The sequence below is a fragment of the Geotrypetes seraphini genome, chromosome 14, assembly GCF_902459505.1.
Source record: "Geotrypetes seraphini chromosome 14, aGeoSer1.1, whole genome shotgun sequence".
Taxonomy (NCBI): Eukaryota; Metazoa; Chordata; class Amphibia; order Gymnophiona; family Dermophiidae; genus Geotrypetes; species Geotrypetes seraphini.
In genome coordinates this window covers 23,137,247-23,153,932 of record NC_047097.1, presented here as the reverse complement: position 1 = coordinate 23,153,932, position 16,686 = coordinate 23,137,247, and the positions used below count along the sequence as shown (strand labels likewise).

At 42.3% G+C, this 16,686-nt stretch overlaps 1 protein-coding gene across 4 annotated transcripts in view; it reads right to left on the bottom strand.

Annotated features, from left to right (window-relative positions):
- The window catches only part of FBN1 (fibrillin 1), a 342,377-nt gene that overhangs the window by 214,080 nt on the left and 111,611 nt on the right, over positions 1 to 16,686 (bottom strand). For all 4 annotated transcript variants that reach the window (XM_033919694.1, XM_033919696.1, XM_033919695.1 and 1 more), the window contains 4 exons: positions 12,607 to 12,786; positions 12,280 to 12,435; positions 9,502 to 9,621; positions 6,462 to 6,587 (listed from right to left, as the gene is read on the bottom strand). In XM_033919694.1, coding sequence (XP_033775585.1) covers positions 6,462 to 6,587; positions 9,502 to 9,621; positions 12,280 to 12,435; positions 12,607 to 12,786 — 582 coding nt within the window. The remainder of the gene's footprint in view (positions 1 to 6,461; positions 6,588 to 9,501; positions 9,622 to 12,279; positions 12,436 to 12,606; positions 12,787 to 16,686) is intronic.

The following is a 16,686-nucleotide window of genomic DNA, read 5'->3' as shown; positions in this document are numbered from 1 at the left end:
TCCGACTCCTCGACTCCAACTCCAACTCCACAGCCCTGGGAACTAAGCCCCTCTTTGAAGAGTGTTGTGAATTTTTAATGAAGCACTTTTTTTGATCATTTATTTCACTTATATGCTTTGCACTACGGGAAAGGTCCTGGGATGTTTCACAGGTAATATACCCTTTTGGGTGTACTAGTGTGACAGAGGGACTTAGTTCCCATGGCAAGCTGTGAAGACTGAGGGCTTTCCCTGCACATTCAAATTATTGATTGTTTGGCTAGTAGTGATTTCATAGTGGTTTCCACCCTTGCTGTCCCACCTAGTACTGGGTTGAGAGGAGATTTTTTAGTGAGTGTATTTTGTACTCTTCCCAATTTGGGTTCATTCATTACTAAATGCAAGAACATTCATGGAATACGAGCATGGGCGAGGCACAGGCTAGGCCAACATTTCTGTGCTAGCTTACAGAATACTGTAATTTAAGCTTGTAAATGTTACATTTCGGCACTTGCATTTACTCAAGCCATAGGGCTCCTTTTACAAAGGTGCGTTAGCATTTTTAGCGCACGCACCGGATTAGTGCCCTCTATAGCGCGCCAGCTGAAAAACTACCACCTGCTCAAGAGGAGGCGGTAGCGGCTAGCGTGCGTTATTCCGTGCATTAAGGTCCTAATGCACCTTTGTAAAAGGAGCCCATAGATTTGCAAATGCAAGAAATCTATATGTAAACATGTGGAGGTGGGCTTATGCTAATATTCTATAAGAATAAGGCCTGAGTTTTGGTGACCCGTTAGAGAATTGCTGCCTTAAATTCTCCATCTTCCAACATACCTAGTGGCCTCTTTTCAAATCATATGAGATTTTTTTCCTCTTCCAATTCAATGCAATCCTTTGCTAGGGGAGGGGGGGGGAAGCTTCTCTCTGCTTTACAGTGTCATAAGCACATAAGCATTGCCTCTGCCGAGTCAGACCATAGGTCCATCATGCCCAGCAGTCTGCTCCCGCGGCGGCCCCCCAGGTCCATGACCTGTAATGATCTATTACTCAAGAGCATTTTGTCTTGTATAGTAACCCTCTAATTGTACCCCTGGATTCCCTTACCCTTTAGGAACTCGTCCAATCCCTTTTTGAAACCCAAAACCGTACTCTGCTCAACTACCCCCTCTGGAAGCGCATTCCAGGTGTCCACCACCCTCTGGGTGAAGAAGAACTTCCTAGCATTTGTTCTGAACCTATCTCCCTTCAATTTTTTTGAGTGCCCTCTAGTTTTTGTTGCCCCCGCCAGTCTGAAGAATCTGTCTCTCTCTACCTTCACTATACCCTTCATGATCTTATGAGTTTCTATCATATCCCCTCTAAGTCTCCGCTTTTTGTCCACAAACACTTTTTTATAATCCTAGTTCTATCAATTATATACAGCCAATGACAAAAAAAAAATTTCTCTTATGAATCTGTCTTATCACAAGGCCAAATTTTAACAAGTTTATGTCTAGAATAAATAATCCATGGCCAGAACATTCAGGTTTCTAATACTGGTACTTGGTCAAAAGATGATTATAGTTAATTTAACAGAAAATAACTAACTAAATAAATAAATATTTAAAAGGTTTGCTGCAGCCTCAAAATCTATAAGATCCTAACCTTAACTTTAGGGACCTTAAACTGAGAAACCTAATTACCCCTCCCCCCCCCTCCTTTTTACTAAGCTGTGGTAGAGGTTTCTACTATGGCCTGGAGCACTAAATCTCTGATGCTGCTCCGACACTCGTGGAATTCCTATGAGCGTGGGAGCAGCGTCGGAACATTTAGCATCCCACGCCGTGGTAGAAACCTTTACCACGGCTTAACAAAAGAGAGTCCAAGTTGGGAAGAGGGACATCTAACTTGAGGCACCTAAATAACTGGGTGTTGAGCAATGGAAATTGGTGGCAAGTATCCAGCCTCATGTCCCTGTCCCTGGCGTTAGGAGTTTTGTGACTTAAGATGTTAAATTTTAGAGATGGTAAACTTTTAAAGTCAAAATTCTGGCTAGCTAACTTTTGACCGTGTGAGAAGAACACCTGCCCCTCTGCCTTCCTAAGGCACTAATCTTCAGTGCACCTCAACAGTAGTTTTAGAAAATAAACGCTCACATCAGTACAAGTAACGTACATAGCACATACATGCATGAAAATGCAAAGGGGTGTATGCATGGGTGGGGCTCTCCATGATGCACATACGTTACAGAATTCTGTAGGTTACTCATGTCTTTGCAGCATTAACGTGACCACAGTTATATCAGGTGTAACTGCAAACTGGTGTAACTACAGGTGTGCAAAAGTCAGGTGCAGCAAACACGGGTTATGCTAGTATTCTAAATGGAATCTAGGCACCCAGATGCCACTATAGAATAGACTCCCACTGCACATCGTCAGGATGCCTAAATGGAGGAGCGCTCAGTTGTACAATCATCCCCTAATGGCTCTGCATTAGAATACAGAGTGTCCCTATGATCAGTGGCGTAGTAAGGGGGGTGGGGGGGGTAGACTGTCCCAGGCGCCGTTTTGGTGGGGGTGTTGGCACCTCTCTGCCCCTCCACGCCATGCTCGCACCCTCCCTTTTCCACCCCATCTCTTTAAATCTTCACTAGCACGTGCAATTTTTCTAGCCTGAGATTCGCGCCAGCCTGGCTCCCCTCTGAAATCGCTTCCGGGTCGTGGGGCCAGGAAGTGATGTCAGAGGGAAAGCCAACGCTGGTGTGTGAGTGGCAGGCCAGAGAAGCAACTCACGCTGGAGAAGATTTAATGAGGTATGGCGGGAAGGGAGGGTGCAAGTGTGGCATGGAGGATGGGGAAGAAGCGAGGGGGTGCGGAAGAAGCAGAGGGGGAAGAGAGTAGGATGATGTGGGGCACCACCAACCCAGGTGCCTCCTACCCTCACTATGCCATTGCCTGTGATAATGTTGTGCCTGAGAAATAAGTAACATTATGTTACTTTTGCTCATTAACATATCAGATAAACACATAAGCCATGTGTGTGTTACGGGGTGCAGTAGATATTACTGTCACGTATTGTAGAATACAGCCTGGAATCTCTTTATCGGATTGCCTCAAAAGAATTAAACACAGTTCTTCCACATCTCCATAAATCTCCACGAATACTGTAAGTCTTCTAAGTTCTCCTTCCAAAAGCTACATGTTTTATATGGTACTTGTTTATTTTCTATCTCCATTTTGTTAATTATAATCTAACCATTGGCAACATTAATAGCCTAAAGTTTCTAAGCCAGGCCTAGTCTGCAGACATGATCATGTGGCTCCAGCAAACCCATCATTCTGCTACATTAGCAGCAGACACAGCATCATGAAAACAAGCCGGAATATATGGGATCCCACTGCAGAATGTGTTTACTGGTCTCTTAACAAACTAGAGTCATATTTTCCTTTCCTACCCTGTGAATCACTTTTGACCGCAATCTTGCAAACAAACGCAGCTTCCGACATCTCTCGTACCAATGTCTCAGTGCCACACAAGCTGCTTTCTGCACTTTGTGGCTTAAAATCACTTTGCAATACATACCACAAAAACAACTCATGATAATCCTCCAAGGGCTGTGGCTTTGTTCACAATACCACACAATAGTACACCCAAACGAATAAAAATATTTGTGTCTTATAACATCTCTATGAAAGATTCTCTCTTATTTATATCAGGGAGTCTCACATGACACACCTATCCAGTCAGGTCTCTGGGGGCTGCCATTGCCCCTCCCCCCGGGCCTTGCATTGAAGAATAGCGCCTTGGGAAGACAGAGGGACAGATGTTCTTCGCACACAGTCAGATCATGGAGTAAGTGTGCTGGTTGGTTCTGATTACTCCAGGTGCGAGTCCTCATTAATGGCTCCTGAGCGCATTAATGAGGACTCGCACCTGGAGTAAATTTACATTGAACACTGCAATGATTGGGTGGTGAGGCGGAACATAATGCCTTCATGTCTCTGAGCAGAGTTCTATCAGATATGTAAATTAACAACAATTTGTATAAGAATCCATGATTATTATTTTTCATAAAGTGACTTTCTTTATATCAAAGCATTTCCCTTTAGTCACTCAACAGTAACAGCATAGTGGTTGAGTCTGTTACCCCTTCAGTATTTTTTGGTTGGTTCTGATTGGCAAGCAACCACAGTGCAACTCAAGAAGAGGAGGGGGACAGCCCTAAATAGTAGAGCTATGCAATCATTTGACATGAACCTTGAGCATTTAAAATCAAATATAAGTACTTTATAGTCTATGGATTATCTCTTTAATTACTCTGTGATGTGTTCAGTAACCACCACCGGTCATATTATAAAAATACAAAGTGACCACGATTTCATGGGAACCATCATTGCACATCTGGGTTCCCTATTCCTCCATTAGACCAGAAAAGCACTGCAAAGTACAAGCCAGTGATTGTATTTAAATGCAAATTAACCAAATGCAAAAAATGAAATAATGATAAAGCTGCAGATATCTGGTTCTAGATGTTAAACGCTGGAAGATACAGACAGATTGTTCACCCTCTCCAAGGTAGAGAGAATGAGAGGGCACTCTTTAAAGTTAAAAGGGGATAGTTTCTGTACAAACGTATGGAAGTTCTTCTTCACCCAGAGAGTGGTGGAAAATTGGAACGCTCTTCCGGAGGCTGTTGTAGGGAAAATACCCTCCAGGGATTCAAGACAAAGTTAGACAAGTTCCTGATGACCCAGAACGTACGCAGGTAAGGCTAGACTCAGTTATGGCACTGGTCTTTGATCTATGGGCCTCCGTGGGAGCGGATTGCTGGGCACGATGGACCACTGGTCTGACCCAGCAGTGGCAATTCTTATGTTCTTATTTATGAGGGAAATCGAGTCAAATTAAAGTCAAGTGCTCAGTGATTTAAAAGTCCTTTGAGGAAATCATGTGATTCCTCAATTCATCTACGCCAGTGGTTCCCAAACCTGTCCTGGGGGACCCCCAGCCAGTCAGGTTTTCAAGATATCCCTAGTGAATATGCATGAGAGAGATTTGCATACCTGTCACTTCCATTATATGCAAATCTCTCTCATGCATATTCATTAGGGATATCTTGAAAACCTGACTGGCTGGGGGTCCCCCAGGACAGGTTTGGGAACTACTGATCTATGCCAATAATCCTTCTGTTATCTTAGATCCGCTGTTTGCCAAACATACCAGCATTTAACATCTAGAGCCAGATACGTACTTATATTTGATTTTAAGTGTAATTGAGTACTTTAAAAATTGAATATTTCCCTTAGATTGTAGACAATTAAATGAACCTTGAGCATGTCATTTCAGATCATTTTTAACCTCAAACAGGAAACTCTTGAAATTTTGGTTTCTTTCTTTGTCATCAATAGATTCACTATTGTGCAACAGAGCACAGGAGCATGAACTGTTGGCAATACTGTCCCCGAAACATAAAATAAATAAATAGAAACCTGAACAAAAAAAAAAAAAATCTAGTAAACAGCATGGAACACTAAACTAAACAAATATTTTTGGTCTGAATAGCACAGCAGGATTTTTTTGTCAAAAAGCCAAAGAAGAAGAAAAAGAAATTAAAATACTTAGTTCTACCAAACATAACCCCCACCCCCACCCCATTGTACAAAATCGTAAAAGCATTTTTTAGCGCAGGCCGGCACACTGAATGCTCTGCGCTGCTCCTGACATTCATAGAGTTCCTATGAGCGTCGGGAGTAGCGCAGAGCATTCAATGCACCAGCCTGCACTAAAAACCACTTCTGCGGTTTTGTAAAAGGGGGGATAAAGAGAAAATATTACAGAACACCATAAGGTCCATAAACATATGGTGTCCTAACTGCGCATTGATTGTGGGGTTTGGGGGGGTTTACATCATAGTTATCTTATGAAGATGTTGCATGTCTAGAAGTGGGATCTTTTCTATTTTGAAATAATTTATAATGCAAAAAAATGCAATCTATCCAAAGCAGGAATTTTGGAATGGAGCCTTCAGGCTGAGTCCTGAGTCACTGCAATAATATTCTGCCAAATATGTTTCTAAGAACTATGCTTGACATTTTTTTCTAGTGCACGGAAATATCATTAAAAGTGCTACCAAAAGCTTGGCAAGGATGTCAGAGAGCATTCTTTGTGTTTTGCTAATGGTTTAGGAGGTAGAAACTCATTAGGTATGTCTGGAATATATATCTACATTTCTAGGTCAGATTAGAGTAGCAAGATAGTGTGTCTGCTTTTCCTTACAGAACCATGAATGCTGTTTCTCACTGCTTTATATCAACCATCTTTGCAGTTAAGAAATCTATACAATATACTTCACAAAAAATTATGTTTGCAGCATCACCAAATGGAAAGACATCCTTGGATTGATTGGTGATAAAAATTGACTCTTTATTTTAAACTTATTTTCTTCTTTCACAACACCCAGAAACATAATCATACATACAGCATTGCAAAGGGGTGCTAGTTACCTTCACAGTTTTTCCTATCAAGTGTCACAGTGAAGCCTGCATTGCAAACACAGTGGAAACTACCATCTGAGTTCACGCATCTGCCATTGTTGCATATTCGTCCGTTCTGTAAGCATTCATCAATATCTAAAGGCAAGAGAAAATGGTCACTTTTCCCCTGTGTGTATACATTTTTTTTCAGATCTTAATCCAATAAAAACAAAGGCTTCAATATTCAGAAAATGTTGACAGGGAATTCTATAAATGGCGCTTAAACTTAGGTGCCTGTAAGGTGTCCTAGCAGTGCCTAAGTTAATTGGGAAATGCCATTTGAAATGGCAAACAACGTCAAATTTAAAGCGCTTAAATAAAAGGCACCAGAAACACGGCTCTGGAGGCGCCTAATGCCACTATAGGCATGGCTAACAACGTAAGTGGCATCAGGCGTCACAAATAAGGTTACCAAATTTTACGTATGTAAAATTCAGACCCCTAGAGCCGCACCCTAGTTCCACCCATCCCCACCCCATTACGCCCACCCCACTACTACTGCTGCTGAAGAATGACGCTAGCGGGCTGCGCTCAGGAGCCATGCACTGACTGCAGGCTTGGCGCATGCCACTGACATGCTAAAAAATATATTTTATTTTGTAGTACGGGGGAGTGTTTGGGGATGGACAGTAGATGTGCCCTATGCTAATCAGGTAGGTATTGGCGCACGCTGACCAATTAGCACAGAATTAGCTTGGGAACCCTTACCACCTACAAAATAGGTGATGTTAAGGGCTCACATGCTAATGGCCATGAATAGGGAAAGCCAAATTGTGGCCATTTTAGAACCATGTGAAAAAGTGGCCTCAGCGCATGCATAGCCCATGATAAAAACAGTGCAGGCCACTTTTTATCAAAGACTGAGGGCTCCTTTTACGAAAGTGCGCTAGCGTTTTTAGCGCACGCATCGGATTAGCGCGTGCTATAGCACGGGCTAGCTGAAAAATTACCACCTGCTCAAGAGAAGGCGGTAGCGGCTAGCATGCGCTATTCTGCGTGTTAAGGCCCTAACCTGAAAGTGTGTATCTTTTCTGATTTTAATTTTAAATACGAATTTGGTTGTGAATAGCATCCTGGAATAATGGCAAGAAAAGGACATTGGGGGCGGGGGGGGGGGGGGAAGACCTATGCAAAAATTCTGCAGCTCACTCAAGAAGCTTAAGTATGATCCTTCCTTGGATTTCTTGTTTCTAATTTCAGAATTATCTTATGCTGTCAATTGCAGTTGTTTACTTTCTGAAAGAACCGAGAAGCAGTTGGGAATATTTGTTCATATGACCAGATCTGAAATGCAGCATCACCATGCGGCCTGAATTCCAGAAAGTCTGGGATAGGCAAGTGGGATCTCTTAGAGAGAGGAAGAGATATTGGTTACTGCGGATGGGCAGACTGGATGGGCCATTTGGCCTTTATCTGCCATCATGTTTCTATGAGCCTGTCTGTTCCATTTGCACCAAGATCAGTATGTGACATATTAAGGGTATGTATAGGCCAAAAAAAATTTGTTCAATTTTGGATTTTCTGACTTTCCCCCAAATTACTGGTTTCTTGTCAGAAAATTTCACACATTTGTTTTAATAAAAATATATTTAAGAGCACTGTAATTATTTTACGCGTGCAAATTGATTATGTATGCATAAATTCTTAAGTGTATGCACATGCAACTGATTTTGAATGCATTTTTCTAGGCAACCAAACAATACACATTAATGAATATGTATTCCTAATTTCCCTCCTCTTTTACGAACGCATAGCGTGGGTTTTAGCGATGGTAGCAGCAGTAACTGCTCCAATGCTCAAACCTGCGCTATGCATTCGTAAGGGGGTTCATTGAAAAACAGCAAAACAGATACCACAACAGGTGATGTGCGACAATCTGAACATCTCAAATCAGAAAATCATGTCTTGATGGTGCTAGAGTTGTTGATGAATGCAGTGGGAGAAAATCAGGCAGTTAAGTGGGCACCTACCCTGTTCAGTACCTGTGCACATATTTCTAAGCAGGCAAATAGGATCACACAAAAAGGGGGTCCAATCTCTGCCTGTGGGGGCCAGCATTGGTTATTGGCCAGCGCCTCCATAATTTCTAGGTCAGTGGCTGACCTAGAAATGTAATGGCAGTGCCTGGATGAGGCCCCAGCATTCAACATCCAGTTTAGATTCAGATTCTCACAGGTTGGTTAAATTAGTTCTAAAAACGTTCTAGGAATTGATGAACCTGTAAAGAAATTTGGCAAATCTGTTCATTTTTTCTGCAGATACACCCAGGGACAAAGTCTGATAAATGATCCCATTGGGTATGGGGAGAATCCAAAAAACAAACAAACTCAAACCAGATCGAAATTTGCTTTGAGTAAGACTTCAAAATAATTGCACATTTCTAATGGAGACCACGAGATTAGAGGGAGAAAGGTTTTCCAACAGTGAAATGATGCTATATTGAAAAATTATTATGAACTGTAATTGCTGGGGATACTTTACCCACCATAAATTATACCTCTTTCTGTTTTAGTTTTTTCGGTCTGCTATTTCCACTCTTAACCCTTTATCATTTTCCCTGTGTGCTTCTCTCTTTTTCAAACCATACAAAATGCTTTTTATCCCTATTAAAACTCATAAACAGCTAAGTTAAATACATATTTTTAAAGATAATATTTTTAACCAGTGAAAGACATGGGGGAAGCTACTGCTTGCCCTGTATTGGTAGCATGGAATATTGCTACATCTTGGGTTTTGGCCAGGTACTAGTGACCTGGATTGGCCACCGTGAGAATGGGCTACTGGGCTTGATGGACCATTGGTCTAACCCAATAAGGCTATTCTTATGTTCTTAACTCTATATAAAAAGACTAAAAATTCTGAGACCTTATTTTTAGTACGGTGTTGTTCTCTCTGGGTCTCAAGGAATCTTCTTCTGAAAATTCAATCCCCATGGATTTACAGGATAATTATAAGCCTTGCACATATATAAATGGACAGATAGAAAGAGAAACTGTAAAATCAGATTCACCTCTGCATTCAGTCCTGGTTGATGTACTTTGAAATCCAGGATGACACTGGCAAATGTAAGACCCTTGGGTATTTATACAATCTGCATGGCGGCAAGGATGCGTCTCACATTCATCTACATCTGTAAAATATGTAGAATATTTTTTTTATTTATTTTTAAAATTTCTATTCCGTTTAAAGTGGAATAAACAACATAAACTACTACATACAGTCTCAGGACTGAATCTTACCACATAATCTTCCAAAGAAAACTGAAAACCCATCTGTTCGACACTTAATCTCCTTTACCCTCTCCTTTCCCCTTCCCTCCCCCCTCTTTTTTCTCCCCTCCCCTTCCTCTCCCTCCTACTTATCCACCTCCCCTCTCTCCCTCCTCTCCCCTCTCTTGAAAGTCACCTTGAGCCTTTATAGGTATGAGGAGGCACAAATAGAAGATTAGATTAGATTAGATAACAAGAACAATAATTTGGTTTGCCTAGTTTTTCCTATCTAAAAGTTTGTCTAGTTTTCTTATCTAAAGACTAGTATTTTAGCCCGTTACATTAACGGGTGCTAGAATATATGTCTGTGTGTCTTTATTTCTGTCTCTCTCTCTCCCTGGCCCCCTTTGTCTGTCTGTCTTTCTGTGTCTCTCCCTGCCCCTGTGTCTGTCTTCTTTTCTTTCTGTCTGTCTCCCTTCCTCCTGCTGTCTGTCTTTCTTTCTATCTATCTGTCTCTCTCCCTGCCTCCTATGCAGCAGCATTTCTCTCCCACCACTTCCCTGAGAAGCAGGCACAGCAGCATTCCCTCCCCCCCCCCCCCCTTCCCACGGTCCAGACAAACCTTCCGATTCCAGCAGCTTCTGCAGCACTCTACACACGCTGCTTCGGGGCCTTCTACTGCCCAGCAAATCAGGGCAGTAGAAGGCCCCGAAGCAGCATGTGTAGAGTGCTTGCTGACTCCCTAAGATGGATCCTAGCATCTGCCAGCTTGGATTTTTCTTCCCACTTTGCATTTGTCCACATTAAATTTTAACTTGAATTTGGATGCCCAGTCTTCCCATTTCCTAAGATCGTCCTGCAATTTTTCACAGGCCACATGCGTTTTAAGAACTTTGAATAGTTTTTTTTTTCATTTAGTTCTTTACTTTTTTATGGTCAGACGCGATGAGGGAGCTGGATGCGCGACAGAAGGCCGGGGCTCGCTCTGCCCTCTTTTTCTCTCACCACTGAGGGCGCCGGGGGCTCGGAAGAGAAATACTAGCAGGTAATGTACTACTGCTGCTGGGGGTTTGTCAGCGGCAGCGAGGGACAACTTCCCTCAGACAGCGCTCGCGCCCTGCCGCATGTGCACCGCCGCCGTACACGCTCTCTGCCATTCACGTGTTCAAGTATGGCTCTGGAGAGTTTGCAGCAGTTTTGTTGCGAGCATGGGTTCTGGGGAAGGACAGCAATGGCGGCAGCAAACTTACAGGCTTATCCTTGAGATGGCAAGAGCCGCCGCAGCCGACAGCCTCCACGCCCCCAGAAGTCAAAATGAGATCTTAAGTGCTGGAATCGGCGGCTCCTCTCAATATCTCCAACTGCATCGACTTCCGATGCTGGTGGGGATCCTGAGAGGAGCCGCTGGCAAGGAGCAGGGCACACCGAAGAACAGCACGGCCGACAGCCGTCGCGTCCGACATCCGCCTTGGGGTAGGAGGGAGAGTGTTTCACGCGCATGCGCACTCCTATCTGCGGTGCCCTACAGCGCACGGAAAACAGAACACGCAATGGGAGTGCGCATGCGCGGCTTAGCCTTTTATTATATTAGATTCTTTCACATTGGTTTGAAGTCTCCAGTTTTTCTACCCATGGGCTTTGCAGCAGTTTACAAAGGAAAATTACCTTGATAGATAGCACGAAAAACAAAAAAGTGAATCCAACACAATCTGCAGTATGGAAGAAACAGCACAAACAAAAACTGCAGACAAGCATACAAGATGCAGGCTCTGTTTATTGTATCAATTATTAATTGCGGTTAATAGTGCCACCTTTTTACAAACCAAGGGACCCGACATTTGCTTTGTAGCAAGTTCGTACAGAGACCTCTGGTCAGGCTCATGTTTATTTTTGTTTGCGGCTTAATTTGATACCTTGTCAACTAGGGCCCCTGATGAAGGCGTGTTAACCGAAACATGGACCATGTCGGGCCCCTTGGTTTGTAAAAAGGTGGCACTATTAACCGCAATTAATAATTGATACAATAAACATAGCCTGCATCTTGTACGCTTGTCTGCCGTTTTTCTTTGTTTTTGTTCTTGGCAGACAGCATACACCGACATTTTGCCCCTGCTTTTCTGGCAGCTACTTTTATTTCCCCAAAGAAAATAATATGCATAGTTTCATATCTTTGCTGCCTCCCAACCTAACCGTATTTCAATGTGAATGCTCTAGAACGATGCATGTGAGTACAAGTACATGCATTGTTCTACAATATTCACCTTGAGAGTTGGCCGTTTTCAGTCAATTTACCCAGGTCAACAGCTCTTTTCTGCATGTCTAAAATTTAGTGTCATTTCACAAACTTACCCTAGGTTTTACTAAACGGCGCTAGAGGTTTTTAGTGTAGGCTGGCAAGGTAAATGCTCCGATGCTCATAGGAATTCTATGAGCATTTCAGCATTTACCTCACCGGCATGCACTTAAAACCTCTAGTGCCTTATAGTAAAAGAAGCCCTTAGTAAGCTAAGAACCCTTTCCCCAGGAAGAGATTGTAAGCATTGCCATATGGAAAAAAAGACGTAAGAAAAAATTCATACCAATGCATTCTCCTCGGACATCTAGCTTGAATCCTTTATTGCATTCACAGCGATAACTCCCCGGTGTCGGGATACAGCGACCATTAAGGCAGAGGTTTCGAAATAAAAGGCAATAGTCGGTTGACGAAGGGTCAGTTAAATTGAATGGCAATACCACTGCAATTAAAAGGATGAACACAAATAAACCGGAAGCTTCTGAAATAATGTAACACAGAAATGGAAATTTAGCTTTTTTATTTTTTATTTTTTTCCTTAAGTGCAAGGATTGTACAAGCTCCTGTTTAAAACATTCCTGCAATACGAGAAGAAAAATAGGTCCACTATTACCAGGTCCAAATGGAATGCGAGAGGGAAAAGCATCTGGTACGCGTGGAGGATGAATCCAAGGGAAAACCCCAGGAAGAACGCCTGGAGGGACACCGGGAGGAATAGCTGGGGGGACACCAGGTAGTACAGACACATCAGGTCTTCCGGGTCCTAGACTTACACACAGCTTGCGATACTCATCTGAAAAAAAAAAAAAAAATACAACTGAGATTTATTATAAAATGAATCCAGCTTTATATGTCTTAAAACAGTAACTTCAATAGCAATTAGTGTAGATTATAAGCCACCTATCTTCTTGAATTCTCTTTCTTGCAGACCCCTGCCTCCTCACTTAACTTGATTATGGTTATGTAATGTTGATTAAATCACAAGAAGAGAAAGCAAACAAAAATCATAATCATAAAGAAACTAGAAATCACCCATAGGTAGGAGAGTAGCAATAGGAAAAGGAATTTCCTTTTTGTGGAAACCAAAGCAGAGCACAAAATAGAATGAATGCCCTTATGTGTTCCTAGAAGATCCCTAATCATTGAGGGGTTGATATCCAGCTGGAGGTGCTCAGAGTTTTGCTGACCAGTACTGGCACTATGCTCAGAAATTCAATGGGGGGGCCATGTCTGGGCTGCAGCATTAACCCTCCCCCACCATTTTTGAAGTCACGTTAGGGTTTTTTTATTGCTGGCTGTGGCAATAAAAGCTCCAATGCTCATTAAATGCCTATGAGCATTTAATAAAAAACCCTAATGAGGGGGGGGGGGAGAGGGGGAAGAGGTAAATATCTGGGTTTACGGAGACAGCTAAATTATAGCTAGTTAAGTATGATATCACTATGTAACACGATTTTTATTCCTGGGCAGTAAGTGTAATTTCCTAATTGCTCATGCCTAAAGAGTATAGAAAATGTCTGTTATTTCCTTATAACTTTGCTTTTGTGACCAGGATAGTCAAATTTTGCAATTTACCTATTTAAAACGTGAAAACATCGAATTTTCATCTTTTCCTTCTTATAAAGTCATAAAAAGCAACATAGGAACCACAATTAGCATGTATTTATATTGAAGTTATACAAAGATGGCAACAGAAGATTAAGAAGTGAGCATTTTTTTTTGAGATTTGGAATTATTTTGTAAGTCGCTTACATGAATCAGCCCCCAGATAACATAACACAATATTGTATTTGTATACCGTAATAAACCGTGAAGTTCAATGCGGTGAGGATACAAGTACAAACGGCTTAGGAGCAAGACAAGGTCAGTGTCAAATACAATCACGCTAAATTAATACGAAGAAACTAAAGTAAGTAAACAGCCTGCAGATACAGTTGAAATTATAGATAGGGATTCTCAAATGTAAGTAGCAAGGGGGGGGGGGGGGGATATAGTAAGTATTAGATGTTATCAGTGCATTGAGCATTTACAGTCATCTGGGGAGGAAGAGCGTGAGTGACAGAGCATGGGGTTTAATGCTCTGCTAGAAACTTATTCAATAGGTATGTTTTTAAGCTTCCACTAAAATGCATGTACAATGAAGAGGACCCTATGATGGGTGTAGTTCCAGGCTTAAGTGAGCTGCTTGGTAGGATAACAGTTTTGTGATGTAAGCTCTTTTAGGCCTTCCTTGCAGGGAGGGGTAGGAGAAAATGGAGTTGGAATGCAAACTCAAATACTTCCATCATGTAGTTTGGCATGAGGCCAAATGGTGCTTTAAACATGAAGCAGCCCAGCTTGAATAATAAGCGGGCCTCGATGGGGAATCAATGCAGTCGGTTTTCCTTAGTCGGAAGATAAGGCACACAGCTGGGTGCTGAATCATTTGGAGTCAAAGTGTTTCTGGGGGCATGAAAGATAGATAAAATTGCAGTAGTCTAGCATACTGAGGATCAATGCTTGACATAGGATTTGGAAGGGAAGGGCATCAAAGTAAGAATGAATGAATCATAGTTCCAAGAGTGCTCCAAAGCCTTTGTGAACTACAGCAGCTACTTGGGTTTCCATGGCCATCTTTTGATCTAGTGTCACTTCCAGGATGTAGTCTCCCATCGTGTTCTCATCATATTGTCCTTGGTAGCGGCATTCAAAGTCCAGTATATCCTAGTGTAAGCGCTCTAAGTAGGTTCCCATGTTTTCCTTGAATGTCTGAAGATGAGCATCAAGGACATGGACTTTGAGAGACATCCTACAGTACATTTTACTGTAATTCTTCATCAGATTCTCAAGCAACTGCACATAATTTTTGGCCTTGGCCCTGAACCTCTGCAACAAAGCTGTTCCAAACCACTTTCTCCTTCCTAGTTAGCTTCTTAGGAAATTCCTTGCACTACAGGATCTGCTTTATCTGTGGTCTGATGAAGACATCAGGTTTGACCTTTGCCTTAGACAGATTAGGGAAGATGTCTAGAAGGTACCTGAAGGCTGTCAGTTCCTTATCTAGAGCTCTGAGAAACTGTTTCATTAGGCCCAATTTGATGTGCAGTGGTGGCATCAGCACCTTCCAGTTGTCCACCAGTGGTTCCCATTTGACATTTCTCCCCACAGAGAACTCGGTTCACTGTGGCCAGTCCCGCCTTTGTGTCCCTCCTATCCCAAAGGCAGAGATAGCAGGGAAACTTGGTAAAACCGCCTTGGAGACCCATTAGGAATGCCACCATTTTGAAGTCTCCGATGACCTCCCAGCCATACTCATTATACTTCAAGGCACCTAGTAAGGTCTTGATGCTGTTGTAATCATCTTTGAGGTACACTGAGTGAGCCAATGGAAGAGACAGTTAATTGTTCCTTTTATGAAGCAGCATGACTTTGATGCTTCAGGATCAGCTGTCAATGAAGAGACGCCACTCTTTCAGGTTACAGGAGATTTAAATGGCTTCAAACAGACTGGGTCACATTGTGGCAGAAGCAGAGCTCATCTTGATAGGTGAAGAAGGAGGGAAAGGCTTGGTGACGCTTCCTTTAATCTGTGACTTGCACACTTTCATCCAACAAATTCCACTGATTGAGCCTAGACATCAAAAGCTGGGCATTGGACTTGGTTAGACCAAGATCTCTGATCAAATCGTTGCGGTCTTTTTGGTTTGGATAGTATGAGTTTTTCTCATCAGCTACCACACTGATATGGCCCCTAAGTTTACTCAGCTTGGAATCAATCTGGAATGTTCTGCAAAAAAGGTGAATTTTAAAATTACAATGTCCTGGTCACAAAAGCAAAGTTTGAGGGGAGCAATAACCATTTTCTATACTTTTATGGCACAGGCAATTAAGAAAGAGCATTTATTACCCAGGAACAAAACAAAAAAAAAAAATTGTTACAGTTTTATCAGTGCTTAACCAGCTATGGTGAACCACATAAAGACAGAACTGATTTCTATGCGATTCTATTTATGTAGTGGCCTTGGCCAGTTAAGTGCTGAATATTGGCACTTAACCAGCCTAGTGCTGACTCCAACCCCAGAATGTCTCCAAAATAGCTGATTTTGCATTAGGCACTAACCACAAAGAAAAGAGGAAGATAACCTCCGCAGCCATGTAACCACACAATACCAGTGGAGGTAAACTACCTTCGCTGGTTTTATGTGGTTAGGCGCCAACCAGACTTTTTCAGCAGCACTAACTGACCCATGCACACACCCAGCAGCAAAGCGTGGTGTACAGTTTCCCACTAGTCAGTATTCTAGAAGTCATTTATGTGTGTAAGTAGGTCTTTGTGCACTTAAATTACTGGAATACAACCATTTATGCTCTTTCTTGCTGCTTAAAACTAGGTGGCGCTTGTCAAAATTAGCCCTCATAAAACCAATAAAAGCATAAAAGAACTTAACGTGGCCTTTACAAAGCCATGGTAGAGGTTTCTACCGCAGGCCGGCGAGATAAATGCTTCCCACGAACACTGGAGCATATACCTTGCCTGCCCGCAGTAGAAACCTCTACCATGGCTTTGTAAAAGCAGCCCTTAATTTTTCCAGTTTTCTACTTTGCAGAGGCTGTAGTGGCACAGTTCAAAAGTCATTTCTTCATGTTCCTCAGTGGTTTTTAAAATATTTAAACCACAATCTCACAAGGCAGATTGTCAGAAAGCATGCCACTA